Here is a 20043-nt window from a genome sequence, read left to right as displayed (position 1 = left end):
CACTAAATGAAACTTCCATGTCTAATGTACATTGGCAGCCACCGAACAAAGGCATCCTCGGGCTTCACCATTTCTGTAAATTCCCAGTGGGCTGGTTTGAAGAATGCAAGTTTTTTTTTTTTTTTTTTTTAAAGAGAATAATAAAAATCAAAGTCAGTAGAATGTACAGCATGGTGGACAAAAGCACTAAAATTGATGCGAATTCATCTTGAACTGTATGTATAGAGAACAGCTACAATGAGAAGTATGCCATCACGTAGTGACACTTTCTGGAAATATGAAAACATTTCCGACACCAACGACAAAACAAAAGCTTTCATATAAGCTGTGTGATCCGATCACAAGCATTTGAGCATGGATGTCTGAGCATCTCACACCGAATGAGATTGTCTTGACCTCGCGATTTATTTATTTCCTTCTAATCTCCCTCACTGGAGAAGAAAGGAGCCACTCATGCATTCCAGTAATTAGTGCTAATCAGCTATGCACTGACCTAGTAGGCAGCCATATTGATTTCAGAGACCAATCAAGGAAAAACTTAATGACATAGCAATTAAAGTGCTCCAGTAAGTGAATTACACCTGCAATTAAATGCTATGGGGATTCACTGTCGTGGAACATTAACTAAAACGTTGTCTTTCAAAGGATATACCGTCTGCTTTCATAGCCGAGCCTGCACGGAGTAGTAGCCGTTTACCGGAGAATTGTAAAACGGCAACAATAAGAAAAAAAATTAAGTAAATATTTACAACTTCAATCTTTATTTCTTTGAAATAAGATAAAGGAAAATTTGTTATTAATAATACAAGTACAAAAATTTATCAGAACACAGACAATATACACGACCGTGACAGTTTAGGGAATTATATATGGTTCAGAAAAGACAAACAACCGCGGTACATTATGTAAAATATAAAAAGAGGGGGAAAAAAAAAGCGGGCTGGTCAACGGAAAACCATTTATCTTCCTGATAGTTGTTGAAAAGGGTCGGAAAAATATCTAAATATAGGCAACTTGGCAACAACTAACCTGCTCTCTTTCCAGTTTCAGCCAACACACGAGCAAAACTTTATTCAATAAATAAGGCACTTTGATGGGCCCAAAAGCAGGACAAACGTGAGTGTGACTGTGTACACGCATTTCTGTGAGCAAGTGTGGGACTAATTTGAATGAATGGACCACGATTCATGATAAACATTCACATTTTTTTTTTATACCGTGCATAAATACTTTTCACCTTAAATCACTCTTAAGATACTTTTTATTAATAAACGACGCGTATAAATGGGAATTTTAAAAGACGTCGAGGACCCGGCGTCTGAACTCAACAGGACATTAAGGCAGAACAGGTAAAGCAAGACACAGGCTGAGGAAAAGACGACAAAATTTTAAAGTATGATGTGCTATTTGTTTTTGGTTCAATGGCTCAACTGCGTCTGTGTCACACGTTGGCAAAGTGCCGCGCTCTTCCAACATGCTTTATCACAGACACATGTTGGTTTCGGTCTGTGCATGAGGGAAGAAAAAATGTGCTTTCTGTTGTGGCACAAGTTCATATAATGACTGCTAAAAAAACACAACAATGCATCAAACTTGGAAAAAAAAGTAAAGTGGATGAGAATAATATGTCACTATTTAAGCAATCTTTGTATAGACTAAACTTTTGGCACCAAATATTAAGCATAAGATCTGGAAGCGGGTAAATTCAAGCTGCGGCACACAATGAGGAAATATACTTCTCGTCACTCTTTGTCAGCAATATTGAGAGGGTAAGGTTTGTTAAAGAGGAAATAACCCGACAAGAACAGTCCATGTAGCCGCCAATCGTCGCTGAAAAATAAAGTCCCTCTGGCAGGCTTCTACGTTTCTCTCCCACCGGTGAGACGGAGGGCTGGAGTGGAGGGCCGGAGTGGTGGGAGGACTCACTGAAGACCAAAGTCTCATGGAGAGCGAGCAGGTGGCGTCTACATTTCGTGGGCGGAAAGATGATGCTCTGGGATACCGTTGGCGTGAGCCACCATTGTGTTGTTCTCGTTGAGGCGCCTCACGCGGTACATTTCATAATGGATGCTGCTGGTGATGTCTTTAATGTTCTGCATATGGGTCCTACGCAAACAAACAAACAGACGCAACTTAAAGAACAGAATGTGTATGTTTACAGATCATCCTCCACTAGAATGTGTATATATCTCCCTTTGAATGACTGTGAATGTAAGGCAAACCAAATTTTAAAAGTTTTTTTTTTCTTTTCAACTTTGGTTGGGAGCAGTGAACCACGGTACAAATGTAATCACCAACGAACATGCATGACAGAGCAGGTCCGCCCCCATACAGGTGCTTGTAAAGTACGTGTTTTATCTACACTATACGCTTGTCAATGTGTACCAAACGCATTTTTCCTCTACGTTCATATTATGGTTTTTTATTGAGATATTTCAATAGGATCTGATGGGTTTCCAGGACATAGATTACCTTCAACCGAACCCTGTGACTGAATGCTTTGTGTGTGGACACTAAAAGTGGAAAAGAGCTGCTGTTCACACGTTGCCTTCAGTATAGACACTGACTCACAGTCGGAAAATAACATGATGCACATCTTTTACCCAGCAATCAGAAAGTCTGTTTGTAAAATTTAATAACTGATGAATTGGAATACAATTTCTATTACAAACAAAAATCAACATATTAAAAAATCGATCATCAACAATACTTTATTGTCAAAGTATAAAAAAGTATTTGAAACTATGAAAATGCACAAAAAGCTGAAAGAATGTCAGCTGAAGAGGCATTGATAAGAGACAAAATTCACAAACCTGATGAGGAGGTCTCGTAAATAGGCAAACTCACAGTGGGCGATGTTCTCAACTGCAAGAAACAGAGTGACGTGTTGAATTATTACAAATACATCCAATCTGGGATTGAACACAAGCAGTGCATCAGTGATGAGCACACCCTTCACCTCTGTTTATGCTCATCACTGATGCACTGCTTGTGTTCAATCCCAGATTGGACACAAGCAGTGCATCAATCCCAGATTGGACACAAGCAGTGCATCAGTGATGAGCATAAACAGAGGTGAAGGGTGTGTGTTGAGCTTCCTGGACAGTCCACTAGGTGGAGGCAGTGATTCTAGTAGTGAGATGTTGCTCCCAACACACAGGTAATGTTTCTATGTTCAAACACTCAGAGGAGGAAACTGTGACTAACTTAATCTACTTCAAATCTGACTGCGGAGATAAAACCGACTGTGCAGAGATTTGGTGTGTGGGTGTGTGTGTGTGTGTGTGTGTGTGTGTGTGTGTGTGTGTGTGTGTGTGTGTGTGTGTGTGTGTGTGTGTGTGTGCGCTAAGAACTTGCAGGAAATGAAACCTCCTCTATAAGATTCTCAATTGAGGGTGGCGTCTCCCATGTGGAGTGGATAACGTAATTACATTTCGAAAGTGTGATCCGACAGAAGGGAAAAAAAAAAAAAAAAAAAAGGAGGAATGTAATTTTAATGCTGACAAATGAAGATTCATCAGTTCAAAACTAACATAAAACAATTCACAAAATCATGAATCTGTGGCTTAAGTTGCTTTACTACAGTTTATAAAAACGAACAAAGAACAGCAACTATGATAAATGCTTTCCTTCTTTAAAATGTCTTGTTTCTTACGTTATCATTCCCAGTGATACAAAAGGGCAAGTGTGACATTAGGACATCAAGTCAACAGCCCAGGCAGCTGGCTTTGCCCTCTGACAAACACGCTGTGTCTGCTTGAGGGCAAAGCCAGCTGCATGGCACACGGCAGCTGTCTGGAAACTGAAAGGAGGATTGTTTATAGAGCGGACCGCGGCTGTGACCTCCTCCCCTCGTTTGCCTGCTCACTGATGAATACACTTTCAAGTTAATGATCAACGTGAGAGTGCTAATATGAAATATATATAGAAAAAAAAGTTTTACCTTCAATGGTACCCCACTTGGTCTTCCTCCCCAGCAGCCTCCTGCCATTGACCTGGTACTCCTGATCACTGCCCACCACAGCAAATGGGATCATTTCCTGCTCCGGGTTCAAAGGTCAACAGAGAGCAGAGTTGAAATCATTCCAGTGAGGTACAGTTACCACATGACTGATTGAACCCTAAAGTAAGATTTCCTCACCCTGATTTTTTCATTAATCATCCTGTCCTCTGCGTCCTCGTCAAATTCCTTCTGTGGATAGACGTCAATCCCATTGGCACGCAGCTCTTCTCTGATCTGTGGAGAGCAAGTTCAAACAGGAGCACGGAGCAAATCTTTAGCCACACCACTGTTTTTAGAGGATACAAACTAAGCTTTTTAATGTCAGGAGTAATTATGTGAACATGTTTGCTCCAGTCTGGAGAGACAGCAGACAAAGCTACACAGTCTACAAATTAGGGTGGTTTTATAGCTGATCTGCTCTGAAAGTTTGGGATTAGTCTACTGTCTGTATACAAAGCAAATCTCACAAAATATAGACATGCTTAAAGAGCTAAAGAGGGGATAAGAAAGACATAACAATGAAAGGAGCAGCAGTATTGAGTGGAGAAGCTCCTGGCCAGAACTATACAAGGGAGAGAGAAATGCTCATCTTCAGAGGCAGACCAGTGTCTGAGTGACAAGATACAAATATATATATATACAAATATATATATATATATATATATATATAGAAAAACAAAAACAAACAGCAACCTTCTTTTTGAAAAAGTCCCTCTCCTCCAGCGTCAGTGTGTCCGCCTTTGCGATGACTGGGACGATGTTGACCACCTTACTGAGACGTCTCATGAACTCGACATCAAGAGGCCGCAGACTGAAAGAGCGAGAGACACAATAGAAAGGCAGACGTTACGTGTATAAACATGAAACTGTAGGACAAGATTTGCACAGCAGGGGGCAGATGTTCCCAAGAATTCCCTCCCAGTATTCTCTAGTTCCAATGTTTGCCTTGTGACCTAATCATATGAACCGTTGTGTGAAAAGCTGCTGATGAGTTTGAAAGGGCTGATGGCCTGTTTAAAAGCCAAGGACTTTAATTGACTTTCACAAAGCATCTGCATGTGCTCGGAGCCATGAATCGTAGTCTGGCTAAAGACCGATCGTCAACATGTCTTGCGCACTCAAGCAAGACTGCACTGAATAAAGGCAGAAAGTGCTAAATTGATTAAACGCATGCATGCAAACTCTCCGTCTCCCTCATCCTTCCTGGTCCCTGTCTCATTAGGCTTTTTAAGGCAAACCTCAAGCAGCTGCTGGCCAGGCCATGTGACATCTGCAATGTTGGATCAACATGAGACACTGTTGGTTGGAGCCGGGAGGGTGGGGTGGGGTGGGGGGGGTCGTTTCACACCAGCCCTCTGCCCCACTACAGGACAGGACAGGACAGGACAGGACAGGCCATGACACAAAAATTAATTGAGGTGCAGGTCTGGAGCGACGCTCCATTATCAACTGTGCCTTTGTGTGCACGCTCGAAAGACGCAGATCATCTGCAGCTGCTTCAGTTTCCAAAAAAAACAATTGCTGTAGTTTACTAGAGTTACACAAATGGAAAAATGAGCATAGGATTGCATGGTGAATCCATCACTTGATAGACACACGAGACCGCCTGTGAACCCTCCCTCTAATTCCTTCTGCGAGCACGCCCCCGACCCCCTGAGCTTCGATCGGTGAGAGGCTGAATCATGAGAGTTCAGGGAGGGAGGGTAGATTAGGCACTTTGATCAGAGCCAGATGTGCGTTTTGTTAAAAAAAAAAGAAAAGAAAAAACTGGGGACATTGTGCTGCTTCAGGGCCTGGCAAGTTAGATCTGTCTCTCCTCTGTGTGTGTGTGTGTGTGTGTGTGTGTGTGTGTGTGTGTGTGTGTGTGTGTGTGTGTGTGTGTGTGTGTGTGTGAGAGAGAGAGAGAGAGAGAGAGCTCTGGGATATGTTGCCATGCATTGAGCTGAAAAGTGGAGGGGTGGAGGAGTTTGCTCAATTTGAGGAGTAATAAGTCAGATATCTGACTCTGCTTCACACTGAAACGCCAAAGAATGAACAAAGGCTTTCTGTATTATTACAAGTCTAAGTGTGCAGTCCAGAAATTGTATATTGTTTATCCTATCACTTTCTATTACATTTGTGTTTGCAGACTTGTTACGGGTAACCCGGTTGAGACATGTCGTCAGATTCTCTTTTAGGCGTGGATGTCGTCTTTTCGTGTGCCAACGAGGGAACGAGAATAAATCTGCACATTTCTAAGAAATGCATGTTATTTTGTGTGTGTTTTTGAGCATGCCCATGCTCATATTTGCCCCTACCAGTGCCCGGTTGGTGGGATGAAGTATATGCAGCAGTGGACTCTGGAGTCTGGAATCCTTTTCTTTCTGTTGATGTTGATTTCCTCCTGCAGGTACGCCTCGTACTGGTCGTTAATGAACTTCATGATGGGCTGCCAGCTGGGTAGCAGGAATTAAGAAGATGGTTAGAGGAAGGGGAGCTGCAATGCAGGGGTAAGAAAGAGAGACAATAGGCAGATGGGTTCAAAGAGGAAGAGGGAGGAACTCGCAGAAACGAGGAAGCCAGATAAGGAGATCAGGACAAAAAAGAACAGGAAACATGAGACAACAGGAAAAATGAGGGTAAAAGGGGGGGAATGTGTGGTGAGATGCTGAGGTCAACACAAATGTATTTGTTAGGCAGAGTTTGTTTTTCTCCCACTAGTGGTATTGATGGAGAATTGTTTCATCGAATATTGATATAATTTAAAAAACAAACCTACAGTAATTCTGGCAAAAACGTGAAATGATTTCAAACTACAAATTTCTCACATCAGCATTCTCCTGTTATTTTATCTTACCTTCACTTTGAAGTCTGATTTCAAGTAGGGGGATAGTCAAATAAAAAAAGTCTTCATTAGTGAGCTACTATTGAACATCACATTTATGCGAGTATGCTTTAAAATTCCACTAAAGTCAAAACCTTTTGTAAATGTTTTTCAAAGGAAAAATCCAAATATGAATGTTTTAAATTTTGTTAAAAAAAAAAAAAACACAAACGTGGAGAGATTTTTTGTCTTGGTTTGTCCCATTACAAAAGATTAAAAAGTTGCACATTGATATTATATATTTTTGATTCTTGTATATCATTTTCTTGTAAAACTGATGCAGTGAGTGTAAATTTGGGACATACCAGTTCTCATTGTTGATCTGGTCTCCGAAGCCTGGTGTATCAATGACTGTCAGCTTCATCCTCACTCCCTTTTCCTCGATGTCTACAAAAAAATAAATGCATGCAAATCAATTGTGGAAACTGATATTCATCCATTATAAAAAGACAACCAGAGGGAATAAAACCCTCAGTAAAGGAGTTTGGTGACATTAAAAGCACAGATGGAATCAAAAAAGTCCAAAAAGTGGCACAAAGGGATGAGCTGAGCTGAGCCATACCATGACTGATGGACTTGATTTCAATTGTTTTGGGGATCTTCTCCTGGGCTGTAGCCAACACCGACTTGCGGCTGACTTTGGACTTGAACAGCGTGTTCATCAGTGTCGACTTTCCCAGGCCACTCTGTCCTGTAGGCGGAGAGGCAGAACCAATGAGACAAAACTCCTCAACAGTGCCAGCTTGCACTACCCAACAGTTTACACGCTGGTGCCACAGTGAAGCCAAATGAGAATCGATGCCAGCTTTCCATGGCGGTTACATGTTTGGCTGAAGCTTCGACCAGCTGTAGTGGTCGGCACAAACAAAGCCAGATCCGTTTTTCTAACACATGTAGCCGAAAATATAAATGACCAACACACTTCTTGATGAGATGATTTGATAAATGACTTGTGTTTTTAGGAGAGTTGACAGAAAGCTCTTCATCTGGATAAAACCTGAGTTATGTCATACTCGTCAGTTGTGCGTCTACATGGCGGAGACCATCTGTGACCTTCGCATGCCATGCTGACTTTGCCAAGGGTTAATGACGAGGAGTTTGGAGGGGCCCGCTGGGAAGAGACCGTTCACAGTTCAACTTCAGGTTAGGTCAACATCCAGAACTTCGCTGATTTATGGAAATGGGCTTCTCAAACAAAGTCGCATGCACAGGCTGTCAGCAGCGCACACTACATGGAAAGATGGATCTATATGTTAAACACAAAACCCCAGCAGCTGGAGGGTTTAAAGGGCTTCCCATGTCCAAAAGGCAAATTTTACTTTCAACACACTGTGGAGCAGCTGTGAGAGCCTTAATCCAGCCTACTACCAAGAGCAACCATGACTACAGCGAGCTGGTGCCAAAACCCCACACTTTCCCTCTGTATTTGACCCGTGGAGCACAAATTTTGCTCAGACTGTCAAAGTTTGGTGTAACCATATAACAACAGAATCATCCACAATCCTTTTTCATTTTGCTCTTGTTTGTGGTTAAATGTAATTCATGTGAATGTAAAAAAGCATGGAAACCAAGCTTGTTTAAGCCCAGCATTAAGAAAGCAACCCTCCGCCCCGAGGCTGCTCCTCCAAAAGGCTGTTTTAATTGAGCATGAGACACAGACCAACTGTCGCGACATCATCCAGATGAGACACTGGCTGGGTTTTATGGTGACCTGTCTACTCTCCGGTGGCATGTAATTAGCTCCCATTTTAAAAGGTGTCTGATCACAGGACTCAAAGAAAAAGAGAGTTTTTAAGTCAAACTGTGTGTGGCTGCTTAAAAAAACAAAAAACAAAAAAAAAACGGCTTGCAGCTTCTGATTTGTGGCAGAACTTGATTAGAGAGAAACATATCTTATCTGAATAACAGGACTCCAAAGAGTTGACTGAGTTGATACTACTTATAAAACATAATGACAAAGCTGAGAAAAGAAGAGTGAGAGGGAAAAAACTCCCCCATCTCTGCTGAAAGTACACTTCACTGCTGAGTGTATACATGTTCCACTCACCTACTACCATAATGTTGAGCTCAAAACCCTGTTTCATGGCTTTCCTCCTCATCTGTTCCAGAATGGCATCAATACCAACATAGCTGAAGTCCACCGTGGGGCCGCCGGCCTTTTCCCCGTACAGACCGCTCACTGCTGGGGGCACCAGGGCATCGGGCACTGCTGCCTCAGACATGGCACTGCTGCTGTAGCTGGAAAACACTTCTGGTCCTGAGTTGACAAACAAAGAGAGAAAGGGGAAAGGTTATTGGGACAAAACTGCCATGTAATCAAGAAGGGACTTTACAACTGTATAAAGACACAGATACACAACGATTAATAAAGCTGAAATAAAGCGAGAAATGTTGCTTTGTTCATGGAAGCATAAATGTCTTAATCTTTGAGTGAATGTAACAAGCAGCATGAGATGCATAGAAAAAATGGCTTTGCACTGCTTCAAATTAAACTTTAAGTCCATTGTACCTATATTGCATTAAATATTTATATGTATCCATGTACCTTTGTAAATGCATGTAAGTATATATGAAAATAACTATACGTATATACTTAGTATCAAAAGTAAGACAACCTTTAAATTGTTTAGTTAGTTTTGTTGCTTGTTTGTAACCGTTACACACAGACAAAAAAGTTTGTTCTTATTTCAATGGTGAAACATTTATAATGCCCGTGTCTTTGTGAGAAGTGAGTATGTGTTTGACCAATCCTGGTTGAAGCATGAGCAGGCTGAGGAGCATCATGAGGAGAGGAGAGGCCAGGACATGTATGGTTCTTCTACACACTATGAGGCTTCTTTGTCAAGTGAAAAAAATGCTTCAATTGCCAATATGTCATGTTTCATAAGAGTTAAAGAGCAGAATGAGCTGTTTGGCATCGACAGGAGATTTTGCTCACCTCGACTGCAACATTAAAATGCAAAATAAATAGTAATATCTTTAGTGTCAAAAGTACTGTTAACAACAAAGAAATAACATACCCAACATGATTTTCTTTACGTTTTGTCCCACGTTTAGAAGTGTCTGTATAAATTTGCACCCATTCCTCTGTTTAGTGTCTTTTTTCCAGCACTATAACATGTTTTAGGGTCTTGAAGGCGCTATATAAACAAAGCTTGAGAGATTAATCACAGGTCAGGATTCTTGCAGAAAATCAATGATGGTAGGTGTGACGGAGGATTTCTTACTGCTGTTTTGACTCCTTTAAACAGTTTGAGCTCATGAAGAGTTCTCAGATGGTAACAATAACACTGCAATAATCCCATGAGGGTATTTAACCAAGCACACACTAGTGGTGTCAAAGTTAACAATGCTCTATATATCATACGTCAGAGAAACAGATTCCTCATATGTTTGTACTTTTTAGCGGATTGATGAGTGAACACAAGACAAACTGAACCACAACGCAATTCTGTTGTTTCCATTCTAATGGTTGTGCTATGTTAAACATAATGTGAATGTTAATACTACTGGACAGATTTTCAGAGCCATCCTTTACCAGATGGAATACATTTCAGCAATAAAACTCATAGTTTTGCAAAATGTCCAAAAATCACACAAGTCAGTCAGATCCACCCTCTGGGCAATAAAATGGGATTTTCTGTTGATGGCTGTTGTTGTAAATTACTCTGGGGCAACTGTGGTGCAACACGATGCTGCTGCTAAGACTGCGAAAACTCCTGAGTCTCAAAACAGAGAGAAATTCTGGTCTCATGCCAAGAGTCTCTTGACTCAACAGAAAACTATTAGAAAATACACTCTGTAGTACTAAGGTACTTTGGACTTGGCTCAAGTGGTTTGTTTGGATAATGATTAGTTTAATGTCCTTCTAAGGAATGCCTACAAATGTGTGTGTGTGTCTAATCGCAGCACAAACATTCAATATGCTCACTGAACATACAACAAGTGGCTGTACCTGTCTGTAGCAATGTGCTCAGTCAGAATAGGTGGAGAATTGACAGTATTACTGTGGCGTTTATGTATGAAAGTACAGCAGGTCATGGAGCTGCTGCCCCTCGCGGGGCCTCCCTTTCACTCGCACTATGCAGCACAGCGTTACTGTCCTGTTAATGTGAGAGTGGAGAAAAGAGAGGCTGCTGCTCAGGTTGAAACATGAGCCACACACCGCCAGCGTCCTTCTCCTTCTCCCTTTCTCATACACAGGATCTCACACTCTCGGTCTTTCCTTCGTTTCATCACACATCTGACCTTTAGGTGTACACGTGCATGGACACACACGCCAGCCTGCCTGCGAGAAGTTTAAGAGCTTTTTTGGATTCCAGCTAAACACTTGATCAACTGCAAAGAGAAGAAACCCAGACAACATGCCAGTTCCCTGGTATCACATGAGGGAATTCAATTTACGAGCACCGGCACTGCAGCTGGAGAAAGGCCCGCACACTTTAAACTGGCACTGCGCTGATTAATGAAAGAACAAGAAGAAAAAAACTCATTGAAGAATAACACTGCTGTGGAAAAAGTCAAAAGTAGCTCATATTAACATCTACTCTTACTCATAATGTGCTTCATTGTGTGTGTATCCATGTGTCATAGAGACCCACCTATGGAAGCAGCTCTCCTGGCCTCCTTCACCACTTCCCCATCCTGTTCCAGCAGTCAGTCAGCAACTTACTCCGACTCGTTGCCCTCCAGCTCCCCTCTGCGCCTCCCACGTCCCCATACCTCTGCTTTGCTGGTGTCATTTTCGCCTCACCCTTTCCTCCCTCCACACACTGACTCTGCTCTCCTGTCATCAGTTTCCCCTCCCCACTCCATCTGGTAGTCCTCTGTTGTCTCTCCTGCTCCACTCCACTGTCTTTTTCTGGCGTTCTTCTCTTTCTATAACTAACCTGTAATTAAGCTCCTAGACTCCCCCAAACTTTGTTGTTTGGTCTATTTGTTAACTGCACTCACTGTGCGTATCATCTCCTCACTGCTGCCGATGTGAATCCTTATTTTTCTCTCCCTTTGTGGCAGTGAAGTGCTGGAAATAGAGACGTTGGCCAGGGGGCAAGCACAGGTTGACAGGTAACCACTGATCTGCACCTGAGACTCGACACCAGGACAGCATCAAAGGCAACCAACATAAAATGAACAAAGTTAAAAGACACTCGAGCTGCATTATCAACCTTGGTGTACTCCAATAGCCTTCAACAGCAGCTGCACCTGCATAACGCTATAATATAATAACTTCGTGGTTCTCAATTGAGAAAGCAGTTTATCTGAGAAAGTTGAAAAGTCAAAATATCTATTTGTGATTTGTGTTTGTTCAACGATTGAGAAGATCGTTTCTTTTTCATCCTTTAGTCATGAGGAGAGTGTCATTGTGTCCATTGTTGAACAAAATAGCATTCAAACCATTTGGACTTCAGTGAGCTGAAAGAAAACTATGTTGCAGATAAAACCCTCATGTGAAATCCGCAACTCAACAACCAAAGAAAATTTTCTTTCAAGGTTGGCATGGATGAGCACTTTAACTTCACAGTGTGAAGACCAGTTCAATTTTGGATCCGAGGCTTTTCTGCTTTGTCTGTGCTTCTTTCCACAGCACAATAACATGCATGCGAGGTGAACTGGTGACTCTAAATAGCTGGTAAGTGTGAGGAAGTGTGCTTGGACGACTGTCCGTTATAAACGCACCCTGCGTTTCATCCGACGTCAGTTGGGATCGGCTACAGCTCTCCAAAGCAGCCACATTGATAAGATGTAGTTGGATGAATCCAAAATTAAAATCCATCCAGCCAAAACATGTTTTGAGTCAGAATGTTTGAAAACTGTCGGAGAGTAAACAATTAATTTGAAGACTTCCTCAAACAAATGCTGCAACTCGGAGAACAATGCAATTGCATCAACAAGCTGTCTGCATTGATTTACAGGTAGTAAACACACACTAATCTCCAGTGTGAATGGAAAAAAACACCAAAGGCAAGAAGACAGTGAATGAATGGAGGAGACACGATAAAGCGTTGTAGCCGCTAACTTGCCAGTTGCCAAGACTGCAGCAGCGAAGCTCCTCAAAGCTTTCGGTCCTTCATGAATGCAAACCACTAATTTTCTCCAAGTCAAGCAGCGTCCAACGCTGTAAACAACTTGGCAAACATACAACATGTAGGGGAAGCACAAAGTCCTGGAGCACGACTGTGGAAAACCCAGCTCTGTCCAACAATGAGAATAAATCACTTTCACTACAGGTAGTAAACAGTTTAGATCCCAGTCATCGACTTCAGTAAACAGTAAATCCCACAACGTAACAATGTTGATGCAAGACTGTCAAACCTAGAGCGAAGCAGACACCCCCACCACCTCACCCCACCCCTACCCCCGTCGGTGATGCCATTTTGAGAATGAGTCGAACCAGAGGAGTGAAAGACCTCAGATTAGCCAACATTTGGATACACGGACCATTTATCAGAGGTGCCTTCAGCTCCTCCAGGACGTCCTTTCAACATGCTGCAGACAGACTCCAAACAGTTCATAGCTAGTAAATACGAGCATCGGGAGACAACTAGAGGGATTAGGCCCCTATAAATGTTCAAACATTTGACCTCCATCTGTAAAAAAGTCTGGTTCTGGTGGTTTACCAGCTGGTGGACATTAACCCAATTCTTCCAAACATTCTTCCCAACAGCACAAGAATACCAGTTCACGGCAGGTCAAATGAGGATGTGACAGATGACAGTGTGGAAGAAAAAAAACAAACTCAAAATTTGTCTGTAAAGTTTCATGTGAATTGATCTGTGATCCGGTTTCAGTGTCAATACTAAATGCTATCGGTTAACTGGCTCCAGTTTTTGAAACAATATTTCCGTTTGTCAACTCGGTAATTTGTGCTTTGGCTTCAATAATGGAAGACTGAAGGGATGGATTATCAATCACACATTGTCAACATTTGAACGGAATTGTAATACCAGTTGTCGGATAATTGTGCACATTTGACATAAAACAAATGTGCACAGCGATGACTAAACAGATCAAGAGAATTTTTCAACTGAATTAATATACCAGAACTTCGAGCATGACGGTTTTCTCATTTTGGGGGTAGCTTTGGCTATGAGCTTAATGTCAATTTTCCCCTGGGCAGTGCACTGAACCAAAGGCTTCCTCCCAATGGTGTGCAAGCACTCTGCATGACAGCCATTCTCACTGGTGTGTGTGACAATGACCAACAGCCTAAAGTGAATAGAAACTGCTAGAAAGCTTACACTTACACCATACATTGTAAATTCATGAGCTCATTCTGCCAAATCCGTGCTATTTTAGAAGCTTTTGGCTGTACTACATGCACTTATTAGAGATTATGCAGAATGCATTTTCTAAGGTTTTATGAAAAAAAAAAAAATAAATAAATAAATCACCAATTGAAAGGCAGAGAATGACTCACTAGACTCCCATGATGCTGTTTTCAATTACAGCCCCCTCCCCCCGTAACAGATTGCTTTGCTTTTTGTAAATATGACTGGTAGTGTTCTTACACCACAAAGTTTTCCAGAAAGGAGGAAAAAGAGCAGTGGGGAGAAAGAAGTACTGAGAAAGGAGGGCAGTAATGTGGAGGTTGATTGTGAGATAATGATGAGTGAAAAGGAATAGGAGCGGGGATAAGGTCAGGGAAAGGGGGACAGAGGAAGGCATGTAGATCGGAGGCAGAGGAGAAGGAGGAGGAGGCAGGTTAAGAGGGAGGGAAGAAACAGCATGGACAGTTACTGATTTATTTCCACTTCCAGTCCTGACATTCCTCAATAGCTACACTCATTCCTCTGAAGTAGGATGTGAATAACATTTGAGACCAGCTAAACATGCCCCCGATCTTTTCATTGTCTTTGCGAGAGACACTCAAACGAGGAAGAACCACAGAGTCGTCTATGTTTAGTGGTGACATGGTCTGAACCACTGAGCCGTGCTTCAGCTGTCCAGGGTGTTGATCTTGACAGCGTGGTGAGCAGGTCAGAGGTCTCATTCCCAGTTTAGGTTGGAAAAGAGCTGTGCTGAGGTTAGTCCGCTTATGACAAACCAGTGGTTTGACCCTCTGTACAAACTGACTTGACTCACACAAGAGGAATCCAGAGAGACAGGGAGAGGGGGACTGGAAACTTGGACCGAGAGGACCGTGTTTGTTATCTCAAACAGTAATTCCCTCACTGGACCCATAAAACTTCAATTCCATGAAATCTTCGCTTTTGTTTTGTTTTTTTCCTCAATACATTTTGCCGTAAAGACAAAAAATAAGGTATGCGTTTGTTTTGCCAGAACAGCACCCTGTTCCACAAATATTGTTCAGAGATTAGATTGGATAAAATATCAGTATGTAAACATAGCAAGGGGCAACAGGACCAGGGAAATTATTGTATCAGGTCTGACTATATTTATTCAGAAATATCATGTAGTATATTACACTGTTGATTATGTTGATTTGAGTGATTGCCAAAACAAATTTGATGGAAATACTTATTACATTTTGTATTTCATATATTAAGGTTAAAAACATAAAATTAAAGTTGACAGATCGCATTTCTAAAATACAACTGTAAACAAGACTCTGCAAAAGTCTGAGGCATGTCTGAAAGAAATGGCACTGTTCCAACATGTAATGGCATCAAGAAAACCTCATAATGGCTTCAGATTTATTCCACAGCAGAGTACAATAATCTCAAACATACAGCCCACTTATGCAATATATATGTTGTATATGTAATTAAATACCATCTTATGGTATGAAAGTGAATTAGCAGTACTGGATGTAATGTAGTGGCCCCCGCACAGCCCTCGTCTAAAAACTGCAGAGTCTGTTTGAGATTACATGCAGAGACAGGAAAATGTGAGCCAGCCTCCATCCACAGAAGATATGTGCTTCATTCTGAAAGATGTTTTAGACAATCTGTCTGCACACTTCCTTCAAAAACAGCCTGCAAGCTTGTATGGAAGAAATATTTTGTACAGTACTCAAAATATAACAGAAAGTCTTGCTGTCTTGGAAAATGTACACAATCCCTTCAAATGAGAGGGCAGCCTGAGCTCATGCATTGTACTTTAAGTGCTTCTAAAGTTTATTTATACAGCACATTTAGTGAACTAATCCACTTAATGGGATTTTAGCTCTTTGCTGTAGTTATAAAAAAAAATAAATAAATAAAAAAAAAGCTTTATGGACCCTATTTGAAAACATCTGTTCCATTTTTACTTTATTTACATTCCCGGACAGGACAAACAAGGTTTGTAGTCGTGTCTCATCTTAACAGTGCTGGAAATCTTTAGATGGTAACCTGATACTTCTTGAGGAGAGTGTGGGCCGAAAATTGAATTCAACAACATGAAATCTAGAAAAATTCCTGCTTGTTCCTGAACGATTCTCAAGCTCGCTTTTATTCAGCTGATGTCCCATAGGAGGAAGAGATAGTGCAAACACAGCTGAGAAACTTCTGCAGAAGGACTAAAAATGCATTCAATTATTTTCAACGGGGTGTTCCAGCAGCCCTCAAGCACAGAATCAATTCAATACCCCAGACCACTTGGGTTTACGACAGACATAAACAAGCATGTATGCACACACAAACACATTTTCCCACCCTCTGACAGTCAATCCGTTAATAAAAGGGGGAAATTGGTGTGGTGGCAGTGCAAACATGGCTTGTTGTGTTATTAAAGTCAGATTGTTTGTGCAGCTAGGCCGAGTTCCCATAGTCCTCATCATTCAGTTCTCAGGAGAAATGTGCCCTTTGACCCCTGCGGGGTCTGGCTCGCTCATCATGTCACCTGGCACAGGCGGGCGTCTGCTAGCCGGACAAACATTTTATTTGGACACCATCGTATCTTTTACACGTACAAACCATGATGGCAAACCAGTGGCATTTAATTTTCGTGATGCATCTTTGGATGCTTTTAGCCGACACGACCAAAGGCTGCATGCATGGAAGTGCAAGTGGCATCAACATCGAGCATTGCTTTGACAGTCGAAAAAATGTAAATTGCTGTAATGACAGTAGAAGCCCACAGGTTTGTCCGGACTGCCAGAGGAATGCGTCTCCACACTGTGGTGGTGCACAAGAGGACTGTTGTCTTTATAGGTCCTCTGAAGCAGATCACTGCAACTCCACTGCAACTTCGTGTGTTTTACAAATACTAAAAATGTGGGTCCACGTGCCGCTTTCACAACTTACCAATCCAAACCTCATTTATTTAATTTCCAACCAAACATCTGCAATCAAGAAAAGCAATTTAACCACAGCACGACATTTATTACAGAAAATTGATCATTTGTACAACCAACTAAAATACTATTCTGTCTGAAGTGTTACATGCTCACCCCATTCTTGTGTTTACACAATAGCTTAATGAAGCCGGAAGTTGCCAATCATCTGCAAAGAGGCCTAATAATAAATAATGAATTGGGGAGCCATTACCTGCAGCTCAATGACGGGAGTCGTTAAGAGTCATTAGACAGAATTGTTCTTTATCTCAGTGAGCAGGTCAAAGTGTTATCAGTGAAATCGTTGGCTGAAGCGTGGGTCTGCAGGGCCGAAAGGAGAGCTTTTGGAATCTGACCTCTGTCCTCACACATGCTTCACCTCAGACACAACAACCATCCGTAGAGGTCTCGTAAAACATTCCATTAATGGCAGTCGTCATAGAGAGCACAATAAACACCAGCAACAACCTTCTTAGTTAAATCCAATCACATTTAAATGGAAACAATCTTATTTAACAATACTATATACATTTCACAGCTGGATGAATCAAAATTTGCCAATATTCTATCTTTACTAAAATAGCAAATTGCACTTCAATGCACAGGTCGTTTCAGCCGAGAAGTGGATATGCTGGATATTTTGACAAATCTCACCATAAATCTTTCACAGTTAAACACTTGAGACACATTTATATTTCCAGTTTCCTGCAACTAATGTTCACATGAGTAAACGTGGCATCATCAAATGCAACATGAGGTGATTTGCAATGTTTTAAGAAACATTGTTGAAGACATGAAGCTCTGAATGACATATGGACAAGCTCTTTTGTAAAATCCAATCCGTCAGTATACAGATAGGAATCAAGACAAAACACTCAAGTCTGTAAGTGCTACTTGAGATGAAGAGTAGTGGCTATAGCAGTGTGAAGGAAAAAAGATTTTTGGCAAATGGCCTTAAAAGAGCCACTCCAAAAAAAAAAAGATTTATTTATTCATTCATTCCCCCCAAAATTAACTTTTCCTCACTTTAGACGCATCAGAAATTTCAGTTACGTGTCCGGTTCAAAATTGGCTTCAATCACATATAATTCATATCTTGATTCATATGATATTTTACATGTGCTCAGGTCATTCAGAAAGGCTTGAGGCCTCTAAGGCCACAGATAAAGGAAAAATGGTTTCAGTGTGCACGCCTACTATTTTCCCAACAACACAATGTGTGCAACATAAAGGCTGTCTGTCATTTGGGTCCTCTCCAGGCCTCAGGAGCTGCAATTATGGACAGTCACTGACCCACATATAAAACTCAGTAGCACAATAAGAGGTACTATCTTCAGAAGAACAAACAACAGGGTGATAATTTGCTTAGTTCCAAAAACATTAGGACTTGATTGCATGCAACAACTGTCGACAATCAGATTCCCCGTTTAGTACTGCACCACTTCTGTAATAGTAAAACTACACGCTTGAAAGTTACAATCAGTAAATAATAATCTACTTCACTTTTAACATCTTTACAACGTCATAATAGGTGTTAAATGTTGGAGCTTCACACCATAGCCTGATAAGACCTGGTGGTACTTCTTTATACGTTGTAAGTGCGCCATTGCGACACATTAGGGTTGCATGAAACAGACACTGAATGTATGTTCAACACTGCGCTTTCTTTTTGGAAAATTTGTTCTTTTAATATTTTAACACTGTTTGCATTGCCCAATACCCTCTGGGATTAAATTCCCATAAATTGGTAATGGTACAATTTCCTCCATTTTATAGTTCATTTACATTCACATTCTTCAGGAGTAGGTCTACAGTCAATACTCCCACTGAAAAAAGGTTGAACACACAGGAAAAAAAAAAAAAAAGGCTCAGTTGCTATTCAGAGAATGTACATATTGTCAAGCCACAGAGATTAAACATTATTAATTTTACACTGGAAAGCTCCGGTTACATTCATGAAATGTTTCACATTTCAGAGGTATGACACTAAATTCCATGAAAGATACAGAATCTCAGTGCAGCGACTCACCAGGAGACAAGCAAGGAACAGAAGGTATCGGTGACCTTTTCAGTGTCCCATTAAAGACTGGTAAAAGGCCAGTGTCTGTTCTTGCTCAGCAATTCACAGGGGCCACAACAGAGCTCCTTTCAACAGCTCCGTGTGAGTAAAAGTGTGTGTGCGTGTGTGCGTGTGTGTCGAAGCAGAGGCGGGTGACTCTCTAAAAAGGTGAAGGGGTGGGTGGTGTTTTCCACTGGTTTGCTATGATCAGAGAGCAGTGCTTGGTTTTCTCCAGGTCAGCTCAACACAACAATGCCGGCACAATAAAATGCTGACTCTCAGCTTTGTCCACGCTGCTGCCACATCGCCGGCAAATCAAACGCTCCCGCATCCATGTTTCAACTGTGTCAACACAGTGGGACACAGGAGAGACTAAAGAAAATTATAAAGACCCTTGATCTGTAACAAAACTGGTTCAACAGGGAAATTTTTGTTATATATTTTATATTCATTAAATACCAATCATTTCTTAACTGGACTGGAATAAGAACTACTTCCCACTGAGTACCGTGAGCTAAGAGGATTCATTCACTGTACTTTCCAAAGCAGAAACAAAACTTGAAAGTTTTCCTTCTGCCACACTGAAGGCTCCTAACCTCATGTGTGGCACTAACCTTTAACACTGCACACTTGCTTCTGAGAGCCCACTAGTTTATCTGGTAGTTTGTCACTGTCAGAAACAGCAGAACACATCCAGTATGTGGACAATGTCAATAGGGAGGGAAGAAGTGAAACAGACGTCTGACCTTAAACAAGGAAGTGTCGAAAACATGATGAACATCCTCTCTGGATGCCCACACATAAACGCACATTTCCAAGTACAATGCAAAAAACAAATACACAGCTTGTCACACATTTAGAGGCTGAAGCACCGACAATTAACCATAACTATAAAACAC

General features: G+C 41.4%; 1 protein-coding gene across 5 annotated transcripts in view; it reads right to left on the bottom strand.

The window, feature by feature from the left end:
• Positions 1–739: 739 nt before the first annotated feature.
• Positions 740–20043, bottom strand: part of septin9a (septin 9a) — a 62837-nt gene continuing 43533 nt past the window's right edge. For 3 of the 5 annotated variants that reach the window (XM_080487548.1, XM_080487551.1, XM_080487550.1), the window contains 9 exons: positions 8914–9123; positions 7429–7557; positions 7172–7253; positions 6301–6438; positions 4697–4814; positions 4142–4237; positions 3944–4040; positions 2814–2865; positions 746–2106 (listed from right to left, as the gene is read on the bottom strand). In XM_080487548.1, coding sequence (XP_080343674.1) covers positions 1965–2106; positions 2814–2865; positions 3944–4040; positions 4142–4237; positions 4697–4814; positions 6301–6438; positions 7172–7253; positions 7429–7557; positions 8914–9123 — 1064 coding nt within the window. In that variant the 3' untranslated portion in view covers positions 746–1964. Of the gene's footprint in view, positions 2107–2813; positions 2866–3943; positions 4041–4141; positions 4238–4696; positions 4815–6300; positions 6439–7171; positions 7254–7428; positions 7558–8913; positions 9124–20043 lie in introns of all 5 variants that reach the window. The other 2 variants (XM_080487547.1, XM_080487549.1) reach the window with 1 other exon arrangement.

This window comes from Lipophrys pholis (genome assembly GCF_963383615.2).
Source record: "Lipophrys pholis genome assembly, chromosome: 19".
Classification (NCBI taxonomy): domain Eukaryota; kingdom Metazoa; phylum Chordata; class Actinopteri; order Blenniiformes; family Blenniidae; genus Lipophrys; species Lipophrys pholis.
The sequence above is the reverse complement of the archived record's forward strand: the minus strand, read 5'-3'. Positions and strand labels throughout refer to the sequence as shown.